At 43.1% G+C, this 19,474-nt stretch overlaps 1 protein-coding gene across 5 annotated transcripts in view; it reads left to right on the top strand.

Annotated features, from left to right (window-relative positions):
* MYRFL (myelin regulatory factor like) overlaps positions 1–19,474 on the top strand; it is a 129,227-nt gene that overhangs the window by 28,283 nt on the left and 81,470 nt on the right. For all 5 annotated transcript variants that reach the window (XM_056574139.1, XM_056574136.1, XM_056574135.1 and 2 more), the window contains 5 exons: positions 2,602–2,839; positions 7,563–7,654; positions 7,764–7,902; positions 9,120–9,315; positions 11,724–11,800. In XM_056574139.1, the coding sequence (XP_056430114.1) occupies positions 2,602–2,839; positions 7,563–7,654; positions 7,764–7,902; positions 9,120–9,315; positions 11,724–11,800 (742 nt within the window). The remainder of the gene's footprint in view (positions 1–2,601; positions 2,840–7,562; positions 7,655–7,763; positions 7,903–9,119; positions 9,316–11,723; positions 11,801–19,474) is intronic.

Here is a 19,474-nt window from a genome sequence, read left to right as displayed (position 1 = left end):
GGCAAACAAAGTCACAGATTTTTTGGAATATACAAGCAATACAGTAAACAGAAGATATTTGATTTCTTGCCTTTGAGGTTTTAAAGGGGTACTCCCATGGAAAACTTTTTTTTTTTAAATCAACTGGTGCCAGAAATGTAAACAGATTTGTAAATTACTTCTTATCCTTCCAATCTTAATCCTTCCAGTACTTTTTAGGGGCTATATACTGCAGAGGAAATGCTTTTCTTTTTGGATTTCTCTGATGTCACGACCACAGTGCTCTCTGCTGACCTTTGCTGTTCATTTTTGGAACTGTCCAGAGCAGAAGAAAATTCCCATAGCAAACACATGTTGCTCTGGACAGTTCCTAAAATGGACACCGGAGGTCAGCAGAGAGCAATGTGGTCGTGACATCAGAGAAATCCAAAAAGAAAAGCATTTCCTCTGTAGCATACAGCCAATAAAATGTATCGGAAGGATTAAGATTTTTTTAATAGAAGTAATTTACAAATCTGTTTAACTTTCTGGCACCAGTTGATTAAAAAAAAAAAGTTTTCCACGGGAGTACCCCTTTAATGGTCAAGTGACTTTCAAAGTTCCAGATTTGGCCTTCAGGCCCTAGCAGATATGAATCTGTAAACTGGGTTTACATTTCTTACGTGCAATATGTTCGCTAGTATGGAAGATTTATGCTCCTCAGTTGCTGTAATTCTTTGAAATGTATGGTTTTTCTTTCTCAGAGACTAGAGTTCCCTACATTTTATTCTGGACTACTTTCAGAACTTTAAAATGATGATCTGGCTTATGATATATATTTTTATATTTATAATATAATATACATCAGCCCTGTTCCTAGACAATGAGCTGTCAACAAGGGAATAAAAGAGCAGAAATATCAAGAGAAGGAGGCAAGTTTGCTAAATGAATGTATTTATTTGCAAAAAACATTGAGTCAGTTGCAGTAAATGATTGAAATCTAGGGTTGTTCTGTTTTAGAGAGTAGTGTTCTCTTCAGTTTATTCTGGACTACTTCTCTATCCAGGTATTTATGAGTGACATAAAGAAATCTTTGATAATGTAGCTTTGTGTTGGTTGGTTGATTTTACAGAGAAAGGTTCTGTGAGATTTGAAAGGACAATTAGAATTTCCTGCGGACAGTCTTCTAAGTTACTGCGTTCCTAAGTACCGTACTAGAGATTTAGTAACCATTGGTGGTAATAAACTTATAGGGGTATTTCATATGGAACACATGTCTTATAGGTGACTAAAGTCAGATTCTATTTCATAGTATGTATAGGCATTAAATGTCAATTGATAACAGTAGGTGATAGGTGTAGAAATATGGAAGTGATTATTTGACCTTTATTTGATTTTGTGATTTGGATATAGATGATTGATGAGGTCACACACAGAGGTCTGAGCAGTGTTTTCTCCTGTCATTGCCCCCTAACCTCTGAGGACATCACTTATGTGACAAAACATGTTAGGGAGGGGGCACTGTAAAGTGTTTTTACTACAGCACAATATACTACGTCATACCATATGGGAATAAAAGGGTCAGGAATAAAAGAAAACCAATATGGATGAATAAAAATGTTAACCGGGCAATAAATGACAAAAATAAAGCATTTAAACTACTAAAACGGGACGGCAGTGAAGAAGCTGTCACCTGCTGTGATATATCTAGTTGGTGTGCAGTACATATACCATTGCCCTACGTATGTGTACAACATTCATCTTTGATGTGATTATCATATAGGAACTTAATAGTTTTGTGTCTATGTGATCTCTAAAACTCACCCTTAGAAGAAGCATTGAGAATTATAGAGCAGTACTGAGCAGTGTAAGTTGTGAGTCAGGCACTGAGATGAGATATAATACTTACTGCACTGGGCAGCTAATTTTTCCTCTGCTACCCCTTTCAATAGACTTCTATAGGCAGCATGTTACCTGTTCCCTCGATGAGCTGATGGACCATATAATTTATCTCAGATGGATTTTAGGTTTTTAAGAGTGAATAAGTAATTTTAGGGAGAGGAGCCTGAAACCTGTATAAAGATGCACTTTTCTTTTCTTTTCTTTTTTTTTTTGAAAATAAACTGGTGCCAGAAAGTGAACAGATTTGTAAATTACTTCTATTTAAAAATCTTAATCCTTCCAGTTCTTATCAGCTGCTGTATAATACAGAGTAAGTTCTTTTCTTTTTGAATTTCTATTCTGTCTGTCCACAGTGCTTTCTGCAGACACCTCTGTCCATGTCAGGAACTGTCCAGAGCAGGAACAAATCCACATAGCAAACCTCTCCTGCTCTGGACAGTTCCTGACATGGACAGAGGTGTCAGCATAGAGCACTTTGGACAAACAGAAAATAAATTTAAAAAGAAAAGAACTTCCTCTGTATTATACAGCAGCTGATAAGTACTGGTTTAACAAATTTTAATAGAAGTTATTTACAAATCTGTTTAACTTTCTGGCACCAATTGATTTAAAAAAAAAATGTTTTCCACCGGAGTACCCCTTTAATTTATGCAAAGTTTGTTGAAAGTGCAGTGACCATTTCTACGTATGCAAGCAAGGCATATAATTCCCCCACAATTATAGCATGACTTATCATTTCAGGTCGAATTCCCCCTGCTTGCTGGTCCAGTGGGCTGCAATCCTCGCTTTTAACACATTCTTCAGGATCCTGCAGATACGTGGAACAATCTCCAAACATTGGCGGCCATTCCCTTCCTGCTCAACAAGATAGCTGTATGAAAATGAACAGTCAAGGCACAGCTTGGAATGGTTCCCCACCACCATCTTGCATGGAATACAGTTATCCATATATTCAACAGAGGGTCTCCCCAAGCAACAGGTTGGATTAAAGCATTGTGATGTGATTGTCACACTAGGTGGTCAGGCCTAAAAATCTCACAGGTCACCTAAAAAAATCCTTTTGACATCCATTAGAATAGTTTTGTTACCACTGTGATAGCAATTGTCTAGGTTGATTCATAAATAGTTGTATATAAATAAAGTTTATTCATTCATGAATGAAAAGGTCTGAAACTTGCTAAAAGTTTGCCAAACCCTTAAGTTTTAAATATCTGTGTTTGCTGTCATTGAATAAAACAATTTAGTTTTTCACATCCAGTCATCAGGAATCCAGTCCTGACCAAATGTTAATTTAACAATGAAGTTTAGGCAAAATTGCTATTTTTACAGACAGGAATTTAGAGGAAAGTAGGATAGAATACTCACCGCACCGAGATATCCATTTTTTTTTAAATTTAATTTAATCTCACATACACATGATGACAACGGAGATGGAACGACCCCCACTGTGCCATCATGTCTACATGAGATGAAATGAAAAAAAAAAAATGAATATCTCGGTTCAGTGAGTGTTCCATCTTGCTTTCTTCTTCGTTCTTGTCTGTATGCTGTACTACAAAACTTAAAGATGTTGAGCACCCCACCTTTTTATCCATTGGACTCTTAGGGGGAAAACCTGCCCAGAGGAAAATTTACTGAGTTGCCCCTAGCAACCAATCAGATCTCTTATTTCATTTTTCAGAGGCCTTTTCAAAAATAAAAGAAGAAATCTGGTTGCTATGGGCAACTCAGAAACTTTTCCTCTGGACAGGTTTTGATAAATCTCCCTTTTAGTCTCTGTAGCGCTACACCATTGTCAGCTGTCGCACTGTGCCTAGTCACTTTGCTGGCTATTGCATTAGGTTTATTTTTTGCCACTAGATATCACTAATATGTTACTAGACACAATGGTGGATTTATCGAAAGCTGAAACACAGGCATGGACAAAGTCCAGTAAATGAGGGTGGGCTAGCACTTCTTTGTGCTCTCTGATAGGACAGGAGAGAGCACAGATGAGTCCTATCAGACAGGAGAGAGCACAGAGGAGTGCTATCAGACAGGAGAGAGCACAGTGGAACAGTGGAGTACTATCAGACAGGAGAGAGCACAGATGAGTCCTATCAGACAGGCGAGAGCACAGAGGAGTCCTATCAGACAGGAGATAGAACAGAGAAGTACTATCAGACAGGAGAGAGTGCAGAGGAACCCTATCATACAGGAAAGATCACAGAGGAGTGCTATCAGACAGGAGAGAGAGCACAGAGAAGTACTATCAGACAGAAGAGAGCACAGAGGAGTGCTATCAGACAGGAGAGAGCACAGAGGTACTATCAGACAAGAGATAGCACAGAGGAGTGCTATCAGACAGGAGAGAGCACAGAGGAGGCCTATCGGACAGGAGAGAGCACACAGAGGAGTGCTATCATACAGGAGAGAGCACAGAGGAGTCCTATCAGACAGGAGAGAGCACAGAGGAGTCCTATCAGACAGGAGAGAGCACTGTGGAGTACTATCAGACATGAGAGAGCATAGAGGAGTCCTATCAGACATGAGAGAGCACAGAGGAGTCCTATCAGACATGAGAGAGCACAGAGGAGTCCTATCAGACATGAGAGACCACAGAGGAGTCCTATCAGACAGGAGAGAGCACAGAGGAGTACTATCAGACATGAGAGAGCACAGAGGAGTCCTATCAGACAGGAGAGAGCACAGAGGAGTCCTATCAGACAGGAGAGAGCACAGAGGAGTCCTATCAGACAGGAGAGAGCACAGAGGAGTACTATCAGACATGAGAGAGCACAGAGGAGTCCTATCAGACAGGAGAGAGCACAGAGGAGTACTATCAGACATGAGAGAGCACAGAGGAGTCCTATCAGACAGGGGAGAGAGCACAGAGGAGTCATATCAGACATGAGAGATCACAGGGGAGTACTATTAGACAGGAGAGAGCACAGAGGAGTCCTATCAGACAGGAGAGAGCACAGAGGAGTCCTATCAGACAGGAGAGAGCATAGAGGAATCCTATCAGACAGGGGAGAGAGCACAGAGGAGTCCTATCAGACAGGAGAGAGCACAGAGGAGTCCTATCAGACAGGAGAGAGCGTAGAGGAATCCTATCAGACAGGGGAGAGAGCACAGAGGAGTGCTAGTCCACCCTCACTTACAGGACTTTGTCCATGCCTGGTCTTCAGCTTAGACAAAGCCATGATTTTATAAGCCATCATTTCTATCAAAAGGAAATAACATTTTCTTATGAAGTATATTCGAAAGGTTAATGTTTTGCCAAGATGCACAACATATAAAAAGTTTTTTTTCTCTGACAGTGATCATTTAATATTTTTCCAGGAAGATTGCTACATTTTGCTCTAGACTTCATCTTGTTGATTTTTTACTTCCCAGAAAGACATATTCTCACTTAGTCTTAGGGCATGTTGACACAAGCAAAACATATGCCAATGTACAGCGCTTTTACCAATATATGGATGTATTGTCTCCACAAATTAATGAGCCCCCACTGACCAGATATAACCACCAACAATTAACTCTCAATTAGTTTCTACTGACTATGGCGTAGGCGTCCTCAGGAGAGGTAATGTAATTATTTCCCCTCTAACTTTTGGCATAGGGCACGCCAATACTGACATCCCACCTTCCCTCTTATACTGCGTACATATGGTTAAACAAGGCGAGGTAAAGTGCAGAATTGGCAGGGTGATAAATTAAACAACGGATATTGTACATATCGGGTAATGTAAACATATACATGTGCTGTAAAAAGTTATGATACACAATATTGCACCACTATATTACTTATGTATTGTAAACCTTATAACACACTATATTGTACAAATGCCTAGAATCACCTTAATTACATCTGTAACATGGATGGATAGTGCTGACTAGTTTTGACAGCACTTAGCTAACACCAGCTATGTCTAGGAGAGGGTAGAAGATAGGCCGTAAAACTGTCCTGTATCTATCTGTCCTGTGCAGCACTTTACCACAGCTTTCTCTGGGCTGCAGGAAGGACATGGGGGAGGGCAGCCCTAAGTGTAACCACATGGAAAAGAATTGACTTTGGGGGTAAGAATTCCCCTTAAGGAAAGTGGCAAAACTTTTAGAATTTCGGGAAAAAATATGCCAAGTAACACTCTCTCACAAAAATAAAAGAGCTTGCTCTCGGGTTCCATCTATTGGAATGTAACATCTCTTCAAGTCTTTGCTTGACTCATTCAAGATCCTTAGAAAATAACTGGGGGTTTTAAGCCAGAGTCCCTCACAGAAGGAAGGTGAGTAACTCTCCCTTCTGGTAGGGATACTGACTTGGCTTCATAAGTAAGAAAATGTAAAAAAAAATGCTCAAGTCAGTGTAGTAATGTGCCCTAAGACCTGTATACATAATAATATGCACATTTTTATATGTAAAATACCTTTTGATCTGTTTATTACTGTGATTAGTCTCTTTGCACTTCTCTTGGAGGCAGGGGATGTTTCTCCAAGAGCATGATGAGCAACTTCCCTCCCCCTCCCTCTCCCCTGTCATAAGGTCTGCACAAACATTTTTACATTTGCACAGCTTTGTGCCCAAAGTGCATGCTTTATATAACCTTAAAGCAGCCACGTGGAACCTATATGGTGCAAATACACAAGAAAGAAGCTCATAAAATGACCAAAGAGAAACATTTTTTTGTATAAATAATTATTGAGCTCCTTCTTTTGCTTGTTAGTATGCATGGAAAAGCTACTCTTCTAAAAAGGCTGCAAGCTGCCTCACACTGGTAAATGCTGGATTATACACCACATTAAGGCACAGCAAAGAGAGAACCACACTTTCCAGGGTTTGTTTGCAAAATTAAAGAGACAGACCCCTAGTGGGCATTTATTATTTTTTTTTAAACCATTGTTTTCTTTTTTAGCAATCACATCTTAAGGAAGTATTAAATAGAATAAAAAGTTGTTTCTAATAACAGTAATGCTTTAAAAATCCCCAGTCAAAAGGATCTTGAATGCGTCAAACAATGACTTGAAGAGATGACATTCCAAAAGGTGGAACCAGGGAGCAAGCTCTTTCTATTCTAGAGTTCCTTGGGGTATCTTTTGCTAGACCTCATTATTTAAGCTTCTTTATCCTTTGAAAACCCTTTAGCAGGTTTGTGGGGTTGTCAACACTAATGTGTAGAATTGCACAAACTATAGGCGATTGACTGACACAATTCATACTCAACTTCCAAGACTACAACATTGAATTGTAATGGAATAAAAAATAACCTGCTCCCTTTTCTTTAATCTCTGCCACTGCCTTGGTCCTCCCAGATGGCTTTGTTTACAAGGCTGCAGTTATTACATGTAACCACTGTAGTCAAGCACTGATCTCAGCAATTTCTATATATATAAATATATGTTAACATTAAAATATTTGACTAGAGAGTCAATATAAACATTCAAAATATAGGTGCTTACAAAATAAGAAATTTTAGGCCTTGTTCACATATTCGTCAGATGCTTCCTGGGGCCATAAAGCTGAGCCGGACTGTCTGTGACACAAAAGTATAAACATAAACAAATGGATTGTGCGACAGGGCCCAGGAACAGAGCTCCAACAGTACTATAGATATATTGAACAGTACTATAGATGTTTTATTATAGTGACAGATATAAACTCGTACAATTAGTACAAAGGCCTCTATTTTCACAATACACATTTTTGTCACTTTGCTTTTCAGGTCTTCATTTTCTTCATCTAAGAAGCGAAAGCATATACAGTTGGAGGAAAGCGAGAACTGGTCACAGACTTGGACTATGGACAAAAGACTAAGTAATTATAGGCTATGTTGTGTTTTATTGAATGATGTTTTACAACTAGCATTAGTATGAGCAGGTATCTGGTTTATTTCTAATGTTGTGTATTTTATCTTATATTACAGCACCACCTGTTGACACGCATGGATATGAAAGTGATGGTCAGACAGTCTCTTCTATTGACAAAAATTATCAGTCACTAACATGGAAGCCCTACCAGACCTCATATTGGAACAACCTGTGCAATGCAAATTCTGAGCAAATGTAAACAATTTCTTCCAAATAAGGAAAAAGTGTAACTGTTTTATACATAAAGGCCCAAATAATCTTGTCTCCTTTGTAATGTCTGAAATGACATGCCTGTTGGAAAGGTTTACAGAAGTGATTTCTTTTTGTAGCAGATTCTACACTATAAGCAACAGGCCTATGTAGCAGTAATACAGCAGTCGGGTATATGCAATTTTGTTCTGCAATTTTCCTTGGGTTTTCTTGCAATTTGTGATGCTTCCCAAATTAATGTGAAAAGCAAAGTTTAGTGGGGTTTAGTGCAGTTTATTTGTTTTGCTTTTGTGAGGCTGTCTTTGTCTTATTTTTGAGGCTTTTATGCTTGCTTTTGGATGTTACTGTGTAAAATATGGGGTGGAGGTGGGTAGAGACTTTTGGTAGTATGGGTTGTCTTATTCCCTATAATAAGAAAGACCACACCAAATCCTCTGATCTTCCTATATAGGCATGTCGACATTTACAAACGCTGATGTGAGGAGACGTCACACACTAGGAGAGTGATATCATACACCACAGAAGCTTCTAAGTTTTGGGGAGACCTCCCCCTTTGTCAAACCATGCTTTGAAAATGCCAAGACCTGGAAATAAAGCTATATTTGAACAGGCCATCTGCTTTTGTGAATGCCCACATGCCTGTCCTGGAGTGGAATAAAGCCCTCCAGGCAGATATTTTGCACGTGTGACACTTTATGCTGTAATACTTCATGTTTTGAGCAAGCATGATTTTGAATGTACAGTACTGATACCAATTTTGGATAAAATATGAACTAGCATGATCAGATAGGTATGTCTGTTGCTGATGAGTTAGATAGCGATTCTCATTACTTACACCATCCATAGTGCATATAGTGGGTCACTTTTTATTATGTAGACTATGTCATATTTAAACATCATAGAGGTAGTCCCCTGCTCAGCATTCACCTCTGACATCTTAAGCAGAGAGTGACTTTAATTCTGGCAGATTCAGCATTGGGACCCTTTCATTTGAATGGGTGCCATCTAATATCTCCACTGCAATATAAGGTTTTGAGGAGACAGAGTTGTGAGCTATCAGATAGTACAGAAAAAGCCTCATGATCACTAGTGTATTTTTCATTTAGCACACTATATATATATTTGTATACTAAGATCCAGTGGAAAGACCAATATAATTGAGTTTGCGGATGTTGCTGAATCGCCTTGTTTTTTTCATATAGTCCTACTGTGGGATACCATGTGATCACCGACAAAGGATTTAACTTTTCAACAGTGGATGATGCATATGTATGCCAGAAAAAGAACCACTTTCAGGTTACAGTTCACATCCGAGTAATTGGAAACCCCAAATATATCAAGACACAGATGGGCCTGAATCCTGTTGACAGCTTTTATATGAAAGTCTTTGGAGTAAAGGTAAGCTGCATTCCATTCGTATTTATATTCTTATAATGATTTCTATTTCTATTGTATGAGACACTTTACAACTACGGTATAAGAATAGCCTGTGACAGTGTTTTGCTGGCCTTTTTGAAGTCTGCTACTTTGGGAATTCCTATTAATACTCTATGCATATGGTCTCAAACCTACCACACAAGTGTTCCAAGGCAGACAGCCATACATGGCCGGCAACAAGCAGAGTAAGCACCCTCTGCTTACCAATGATTGCAGTTAAAAATTTGCTGCTTGAGGGAAGGAAGACACGTTGCAGATAGACTGCAGATTTTTTGGCACATTATCTGCTGCAAAAATCCTGCTGCGTGTCTGCAACATATGTTCCTACCTGTATTCTCCGGTTATTTCTAGTCCTCTAACGGAAAAAAGACAGGGCTCTATGCAAATGCCCCATTTGTCATACCCTAAATCTGTCTCTGGAGTCACCATGTCATCTGTACAATATCTGCATTGTTTTTTTCTGTATAGTTACTCTACTACTGTAAAGATAATTTTTTCCTGGACAAAAAAATAGTATGGTATGATATTTTAAAAACAGTAAGAGAATTAGTTCTCAAACCTGTATCAAAATGGTGACACACGCATACAGAAATGAAAAAGATTAGTATACAGTACTTACATTCTCTTAGGACAAGAAAAGGACCAGGGATGGTTATAAAGAGGACCTGTCAGTTCTCCTAGCGTTTGTTTTAGTAAATACTTTCATTCCCCATATTACCACAATACCTGCATTCTGCATTGTTCCAATTGTTCTTAAAATGTAAGAAAAAAATAAATAAATTAAGTATTACCATTGCTTTTGACATAGAAGTGTGTCTGAAGAGAGTTTTAGGGAACGTGTTGTTAGTACAATATGTCAGTATGTGGGGCCATGAAGTCCCAATCAGTTATCCAGCAATATAAAAACAGAGCTAATTTCTCCTAAAACTGCACAACACCTATCCTTAGATAATGTGTAGTATTACAACTTGGCTTCATGTTACTGGAAATAAGCTGCAAAACCACACCCACCCTGGTGCAGTTTTTGAAGAAATCTGCTCTGTTTTTTTTTTTTAATTCTGGATAACCTCTTTATACAGTAGAAAGTGTACAGCCTTCTAATGCATCCTGGGTATTGCTCAGGTCTTAAAAGTTCAGGGGCACAAGTTCCAAGAAACATCCTCTCTCCCTCCCATCATACATACAATATATATTCATTAAATAGTACCACTCATACATAGTGGTAGATACCCATTTCCCCTTTGTTTATAATTACTATTACAATAATAGTTTGTCTACCATAATAGATGATAGTGCCCAGTTTCCCAGCAGAAAATAATAACTTATACTCACCTCATTTACATTCCACAATGAGCAAAGCTACTGAGGCCTTTCCTGGTCCAGCAGCACAATGAAGTGACATCTTTTTGCCGCCTGTGCCATTATACTGATGTTGTGTGCATGTCTCAAGTGTCTTCAAGGCCAAAGGCCTAAAGCAGTGTGTGGCCTATAATAGAAACAGAATGGCAGGATGGGAAGATCTTTCTTCTGCCATAGATTTCAAATATATTCACATTCCAAGGACACAAATAAATTCAACCCAGGAACAGACCGTACAATATATTTTTTTCTGGACCCTTTTTTTCTAAAGAGGAGTATATCACTTGCAGATATTAATTTACAGTACAAAAGTTGAAAATATGATATATATATATATATATATATATATATATATATATATATATATATATAGTATAATGGGACCCTCCAAGCTGTCTTTGCGCCAAGTGAATAGACACAAACAGGCAGGTGTCAGTTGGGTTTATTGTATAAAGTCTCACACAGCAATGTATTCATCTTACAGCATGCAGTGCAATAGTGTGGTAAACGTCCTTTACATCAGGTTATATATAAAACTTAAACATCTAACTTCTCACCCAAGGTGGCAGGTTCAGTCCTCTAAGTCTTTTTGATGCAGTGTAGCAGTTTCCAAGCGTAACACGAACAAGCTGATCTTGGCGCCAGACCAACTCCTTCTCACACCTGTGAGATCAGGTTTAGTACTGCAACACACACACACAACTGGAGTATGGGAATGGCTTTATGGCCAGAATCTTTAGTCACTCCCAAAACCCAGATTCAGGATTAGCCTACATCATCACTGAGGCAAGAAGTGATACACACTTCCTATCCACTTCTGTCATGGAAAGTACAATAGAACAAACCCCTTGAGCACAAAGTATTTCACTAGAAGTAGACACAAACCGTAAAGTAGATATAATGAGGATAATATATATGAATATATTTTTTTTTAAATTGTTTTTTTGCCAACATTTGTTCTGTATTCTCTATATGTTTCTAGTATGTTAACATATTAGATGTTATTATAGGTAGAAGCTATGAACCAGACCATCACCATTGAACAGTCTCAGTCTGACCGCACTAAGAGAGCCTTCAATCCTGTTACGTAAGTGCCTTGCTCGTCTCCATCTTAGACCCCTCTGTTACTAATATTTCTGTTAAATAAGTACCGGTACTTAAACAATGAGCCAAAAAGCAGTAAGGGTGCGTTCACACGGCCGTCTGTCCCCGTCTTTTTATCCCAGTTTTGTTTCCTTTTTTGCAGGCTTTAAACGGATTCAAACGGTTTAAATAAAATCCCATTCATGTCAATGGGATTTTTTTACAATCTGTTTGCACTCATTTCCGTTCTTTTGACGGCAGAAAAAACGTCACATGCAGTATTTTTTCTTCCGTCCAAAGAATGGAAGAAAAAACGGATACAGTAAATTTAACATTAAAGTCTACGGAAAATTGAGGAGCCTTTAATGTTATCCGTTTGCATCCGTTTTTTCAATCCGTTTTTTTCAATCCGTTTTTTAATCTGTTTTTACTTTTGAGCATGCTCAGAACAAAAAAAAATATTTTTTTTGGTTTATTAACTGAACAAAAATGATAACATCCATTTGTATCTGTAATTGTCCGTTTTTTTTTAAGTCCCTTTTTAATTTCGACGGAAGAAGAACGGAACGGGTCCAGACGGCCGGGTGAACGCAGCCTTAGACACTGAATACATTTTTTTTTTCTGTGTCCTAAAATAAAAAGAAATATTGAACATAAGCTCAAGTGACACCATTTTCATATTGCCCTTTCCATCATCTTTGTAGGACATCAGGCATATATGATTCTCAATGATTATATACAGTACAATACGATTCTGTTCTCTGTCACAAGGCACAAAACAGTCAACGTTCTAAAATGAAACTAAAACATTAGATAACTACATATTTTAGCAACTTACCAAATCACCCAAAATAGAACTTTAATAGCCGAAAGGAAAATAGCATGTATCATTGCCCCAAAATGCCAGTCCAGAATTTCCATGCATTAGGATCTCACAACAACCATGCATATATGACTAGATGACTTCAAAAAGCCTCAATAGTGCTGTACTGTTACCGTACATTTTGTTTGGGGCTAGTTATATAAGTTTGTCCTGTAGGAAAATCCTAGTTTTCTAGCTAAGCTCTAAATGTGCCATTTTCCTGGTTACATGGATTTTCCAGAGTAGATATGTTCTAGTAAAAAATTTGGGTTCACAAGTAGATGACTAGATGACCAATAACCCAATTTAAGGAGGGTCATTGGAGCCAGACTGGAAAAGCTGTAAACTGCATTCACGAGAACATGAGTGCATACATGCTGAAGTCATTATGTATAATGAGGAGTCCATCTGGTATGATGTATATATTGTCTTTTCATAAGGAAAGCGACCTTACTATTAAACCACAGAAACATGCTGCTGGACAATGTGCCTTCAGTTCTGTATAGGGCAGATGTGAATTACAACAAGTTTTATGAGACATATGGTATGAGAGTAGGAATATGTTTACCGAAAAGAAACTTCAGATATTCGTGGCTACTTACACAGAACTTAAAAAGTAAACAGAGAGTGAAAACAAACTTTGTATGAGGAGACATCAAAAGCACTGCTTGTAAACTCCCAAAACCCAGTATTCATTTAAAACTAGCAACTTTTCTGTGTCAGAAATTCAAGTTAAAGGGGTATTCCAGGAAAAAACTTTTCTCTATCGGCTCCATTGGGGGACACAGACCGTGGGTGTATGCTGCTGTCTCTAGGAGGTATGACACTATGGTAATAAAAAAAAAGTCAGCTCCTCCCAGCAGGATACACCCGCCTTCAGGCTCTGAGCTAGTTAGTTTAAGCTTAGTGTCTTGAAGGAGGTGGACATGGTCTGGAATTCTCCAGACCAGGTCTTCTGTTTTTTTGTCTTCCTAGTATAGGGACGTGTTTTTTATTCCCTTTTTTCTTTTATGTTTTCAGGTGGGGGCTCAGGAACTGCGGTTCACTGTTTCCCCATTGCGAGTAAGGGGGCACAGACATTGCGTATATTCGCTGTTAACCCCCCCTCGCCAACGGTCAGCGCCTGGGTGGTACCTCATGGGTCCGGGTCCCCTTACGTCTCTGCTCGCCTCGCTCGCGCATAGCATCCAGGCATGATGCAGGGACCATAAGCTGGCTGAAGACTTCACTGAAGACTCCATTAGGTAAGTTCTTCTGACTGAGGTAAGTACTTTCCCCCCTTTTTTCTCCATAGGTACGGACTCGCAACCTCTGGAGACCCCCTGTTTTTGGCCCACCTTCAGTTTTATGGGGCTGCGTTTTACAGGGGCTGCATCTTTTTATTTGGGGAGCAGTGGCACTAAGGGGGCATATATTATAGGGCATTTTACTTCTGGGGGCACTTTATTTTATTATGTGTGTGTGTGTGCTTTTTGCAACTACTTCAGCGCCTTATATGCGGCTGTCTGCCGTGGCGCTGTTCGGGCCGGGCACTTCCAGCGCCGGCTTACTTTAGTTTTACTTCAGCGCCTTATTCGCGGCTTACAGCCGCGGCGCCGCTTGGAGTCGGGCGCCTCTGCGCGGGCTTACTTTCACTTTCGCCGGCGTTTGGGCCACCCGCTCCATTCCCCCGAGCGCTATGCGGACTGGACATGGCGCTCGGGACAAGGAGGGGGAGCCATTACAGTCCTTCTCGGCCGGTCTTAGCTCTGCCCACGGGGCTGGGAGCTTCCAGGGGCGCGAAGTAGCCTCCAATCAGCACCGTGGGCGCGGTTTTCACAATATTGGGGCCTGTTACTGGGTGCCTTACTTCTGGCATGCCCCTCCCTTTCTATTGGCTGGTCTTTTTTAGTCTCCTTAGCTGCACGGAGTGAGTTCTCTGACGGGACACAGACCAGGGTGAGAAGGTTAGCCTCTCTCTATCTCCTTTTTTCCACATTATGTCTGCTTCCAGAGCTGTTCCTCCCTCTAGTCAGAAACCTGGAACATCAGTGACTTATTATTTTTGTAAGCATTGTTATACCAAGATTTCTGGCTCTGCTGAGCCCACTTGCCCTGCCTGCTCCACTGCTCCCCAGACCCCCTGGTGCCCTTTCGGCCCCGGTGGGTTCAGCCGCTCCACCACCCTGGGTTTCTCCCTGACCCAGTATATGGCTGCCTTGACCAAAGTCTCCCGTTCGGTGGCTGAGGCCTCCCGGGTAGTGGTGTCCGCCCTGAAGGGGTCTTCACTGCGCAGGACCTCTGAGAGGGCCCTCATGCTTCACGGTACTAGGGGTGCCTCGTCTGACTCTTCCATTGAGTCTTCAGATAGACGTGGGCATTCCCCTCATGGGTCCCGCCCCCCCTGTCATCTAGGCACGAATGTCGCTCCTCCAGAGGACGTTCTCGGAATCGCCGCTCTGCCATGCCAGAGCTGCGTACCCGGTCAGGGTCGCCCCCCTCCAGGACTGCCTCTACTCTTCACTTCCCCTGGCGAACTGGTGGACAAGGCTTCCGAGCCGGCATCTAACTCAGAGGACCGCTCGGACTCAATTGCAATGGTGAACTCATTGGTGACAGCCATAAGAGACACCTTTCACCTAGAGGACCCAGGATCTTCGGATGTCTATCCATAAGTATCCTTTCAGTGTGCTAAGCCAGCACCTCAAAGGTTCGGCTCTCTCGCTGACTTTGACGACATTCTGGAATCTGCATGGAAACTTCCAGACAAGAGGTTCCCGGGAATCAAGACAATCCAAGAATCCATTTGTCAAGGACTTTGTCGCTAAGGTGGTTTCCCCTCCCTCAGTGGATCCACCAAACTCCCGGATCTCTAGGGCGACTACACTGCCTCTGGCAGTTGTCGCTGCCTTCTAGGATCCCACGGACGAGAAGGTAGAATCCTTAGCGAAGTTTGCTTCTGAAGCAGCTGGCTCTTCTCTTCTTGCCATCTTCGCCTCGACTTGGGTGTCCAAGGCCCTGTCGGAGTGGTGCCAAAAGCTCCATCAGGATATCTTAGCGGGATTCCCCCCCCCCCCAGAGGATCTATCTGATCTGGCTCTCCAATGCTCTAAAGCTGGGGACTTTCTGTGCGCAGCTTCTACGTAGTCAGGCCGTTGTTCTGCCTTTACTGTGGGTCACCTAGCGGCTTTCCGCCGCTTTATGTGGCTTAAAGCTTGGAATGCGGATGCCGCTTCCAAAAGGTCTCTCACTGAGCTTCCCTTTACGGGTGGCTGTCTTTTTGCCGAACGCCTCGATGAGATTATCTCCGAGGCAATGGGAGGTAAGAGTTCCTTCTAAGTCCTTTCGGTTATTTCGGACCTCTGGTTCCAGCTAAGGGTCCGGGCAGGCGCCCTCGCGGGACAAGAAGGCTCCCTCGTGCTGGGCACGCCCGGCTTGAAAGTCGGACTCCAACCGGTACGGCCGTTTTGCGCCCAAATCGGGCAACCGCAAGCCCACTTCTGCTTGAAGTGGGCCCCCACCCGCGGTTTCTTTCGGTTAGGAGGTCGTCTCTTGTTTTCCGAGACATCTGCATTTCACACATTCAGGACTCTGGGTCAGGGATGTGGTGTCCAACGGTTACTGGATCGAATTTGCCTCCCTTCCGAGAGATCTCGGGCCCCCGGTCTCTTCCTCTGGCGAAGCAATTTCGAGCGGCTTTCCAGTCTCTGCTTCTCCAGGGGGTTATCGTCCCTGTTCCTCCAGGGGAACGTTTTCGGGGTTTCTATTCAAATTTTTTGTGGTCCCCAAAATGGACGGTTCTGTGCGACCACTCCAACCGTCACCTTCTCATCCACCGCTTCAGAATGGAATCTCTCCGTTCGGTGGTGGCGTCCCTGGAACAAGGGGAGTTCCCTTCATCGGTGGACATCAAGGATGCCTACCTCCATGTGCCAATATTTCCGGGCCATCATCGGTACCTCCGCTTGTGGTTCCGGAGGGGCCCTTTCAATTCGTAGCCCTCCCCTTTGGTTTGACCTCAGATCCTTACAAAGATCCTTGCGCCAGTGTTGGGCCTGTTTGGTCGGAGGGAATCTCGGTAATATCCTATCTGGACGACCCTCTCATCAAGGCTCCGACCAGAGCCCAGTCTCTGGAAAATCTGGACGTCACTCTCCACTCTCTGACTCGCTTCGGGTGGATGGTCAACCGGGACAAGTCAGTCTTCTGTCCTACCCAGTCTCTAACCTTCCTGGGACTTCGATTCGACGGCCTCCGCCCGCATTTGTCTTCCGACGGACAAACATCTGGCGCTCTGGTCGGGGGTCCGCTCCCTTCGGACCAAGGTATCAGTCTCCATCTGCACAGTTTGGACATCCTGGGTCGGGTGGTGGCAACTATGGAGGCCGTACCCTTTGCCCAGTTTCATTACCGCCCCCCTTCAACTGGCGATTCTCTCTCGATGGAACAGGTCTCCTCTGTCCCTCGATCGTCAGATTGTTCTCCCTCGCAGGGTCCGTCAGTCTCTGCTCTGGTGGCTCCGCTCCCCCCCTTCTTCTCCAAGGGTGGTCATTTCTTCCCTTCTCTGGCAGGTTGTTACAATGGTGGCTGCCTGTCGGGCTGGGGCGGCGTGTTCAGGGATTGGACGGTCCAGGGTCTCTGGTCTCCCCTGGAGAATTACGGGTGCTTCTTCTGTCTTCTTCATTGGGAGTCCCGTCTTCAGTCTTGTCCTGTCCGTGTTCAGTTGGACAACGCCGCGGCTGTGGCGTACAGCCATGGCCGAGGTGACCAAGATTCTCACCTGAGCAGAGAGTAAGGTTCCGGCCTTTTCAGCGTTTCTCATCCCGGGAGTGTTCAAATGGGAAGCGGGCTTCCTCAGTCAGTCCTCACCCGACCCCGGCAAGTGGTCCCTTCGTCCGGAGGTCTTCGCGCAGCTCTGCGACCTCTGGGGCTTTCCGGACGTGGACCTCTTCGCTCCCGACACAATCGGAAGATCCTTCCGTTTGTGTCCAAGTTCCGGGACCCTCAGGCTCTGGCCGCGGACGCCCTAGTGATTCCTTGGGGGGGTTCGCCCTACCTTATCTGTTACCTCCTCTTCCGCTCCTTCCTAGGGTGCTGAGGAAGCTCAGGCAGAGGACATCCTTGCCTTTCTGGTAGCTCCAGATTGGCCCCGTATGTCGTGGTATGCCGACGTAGTCAGGCTCCTGGACGACGCTCCTCTGCACCTTCCGCTCTGCCCGGTCCTACTCTCTCGGGGTCCTCTTGCCACCCCAATTTACAGTCGCTGCATTTGTTGGCATGGCGGTTGAGACCGCGGTTTTGAGGGCCTGCGGGTTCTCTTCCCAAGTCATTCACACCATGCTCTAGGCTTGTAAGCCCTCCTCCACACGAATTTACCACCGTACTTTTATACGCAGTTTTATTTTCGTTGGTGTAAAGCACAGGACTTCTCCCCGGTGACCTTCTCGGTTCCCTGTCTTTTCTCCTTTTTTTTTTTTTTTGCAGTCGGGGTTGGAACTGGGGTTGTCTCTCAGTTCCCTTAAGGTCAGGTTTCGGACCCTGGTTTCTATTTCTCATGCCCGGACCTTCATGCTAGGAGTGGCGAATGCTGTTCCTTCTTATCTGTCACCTTCTCCCCTTTGAGACTTGAACTTGCTTCTGAGTGCCCTCCAGGGTGAACCCTTTGAGCCCCTTAGAGAGGTGTCTCTCCTCCTCCTTTCTTGGAAAGGGGCTTTTCTTGTTGCTATCACCTCCATCCGGAGGGTGTCTGAACTGGCAGTTATTTCCTACCGTTCTCCATTTCTGGTGATCCACCAGGACAGGTCGTTTTCCGGCCAGTTCCTTCCTTTTTGCCTAAGGTGGTCTCGGCCTTTCATCTCAATGACTTTTGTCCGGCTCCTTCTCATCCTAAGGAGTGTCTACTACACAAGCTGGATGTAGTTTTGGGCTGTTCGGTCTTATCTCTCCATCACTTCTTCGTTCGTCAGTGTGATTCCTTTGTCGTCCTTGCGGAAGGTCATCGCAAGGGACAACCTGCTTCCAAGGCCACCATTTATCGGTGGATTCAGTCCGCCATTGCGGAAGCCTTCACTGTAAGGGGCAGATTCCTCCTTTCACGGTTGTGGCTCATTCTACTCGTTCTGTTGGGGCATCCTGGGCTCTCCAGAATAGAGCCTCGGCCTCGCAGATTTGCAAGGCGGCTACCTGGTCATCTTTGCACACTCTCTCAAGGTTTTCCGAGTTCATACTTTCGCATCGGCTGATGCTACTCTGGGTCGTATAAAGTGTTGCAGGCGGCAGTGGATCGGCCATCTGCCTGATTACTTATCTGCCCACCCAAGGGACGGCTTTGGTACGTCCCACGGTCTGTGTCCCCCAATGAAGCCGATAGAGAAAAGGAGATTTTTTAACACTTACCGTAAAATCTCTTTCTCGAAGGATCCATTGGGGGACACAGCTCCCGCCCTTTTTGGGTTTTTCCTTTGGTTTTCTGTCCGAGGGTGTGTTCAGTTGTGTTTTTTCTTCTGGTTCTCGGACAGTTTGGGGTCTTTCTTTGCCCTATTGGTCTCCTCCTATTGCTCTGGAACTTAAACTGACTAGCTCAGAGCCTGAAGGCGGGTATATCCTGCTGGGAGGAGCTGACTTTTTTTATTACCATAGGGTCACACCTCCTAGAGACAGCAAGATACTACACCCACGGTCTGTGTCCCCCAATGGATCCTTCGAGAAAGAGATTTTACGGTAAGTGTTAAAAAATCTCCTTTTTTTAAATATCAACTGGCTCCAGAAAGTTAAACAGATTTGTAAATGACTTCTATTAAAAAAATCTTAATCTTTCCAATAATTATCAGCTGCTGA

This window comes from Hyla sarda, chromosome 4 (genome assembly GCF_029499605.1).
Source record: "Hyla sarda isolate aHylSar1 chromosome 4, aHylSar1.hap1, whole genome shotgun sequence".
NCBI classification, from domain to species: domain Eukaryota; kingdom Metazoa; phylum Chordata; class Amphibia; order Anura; family Hylidae; genus Hyla; species Hyla sarda.
Note: the sequence above shows the minus strand (reverse complement) of the source record. Positions and strands in the feature narration are given on the sequence as shown.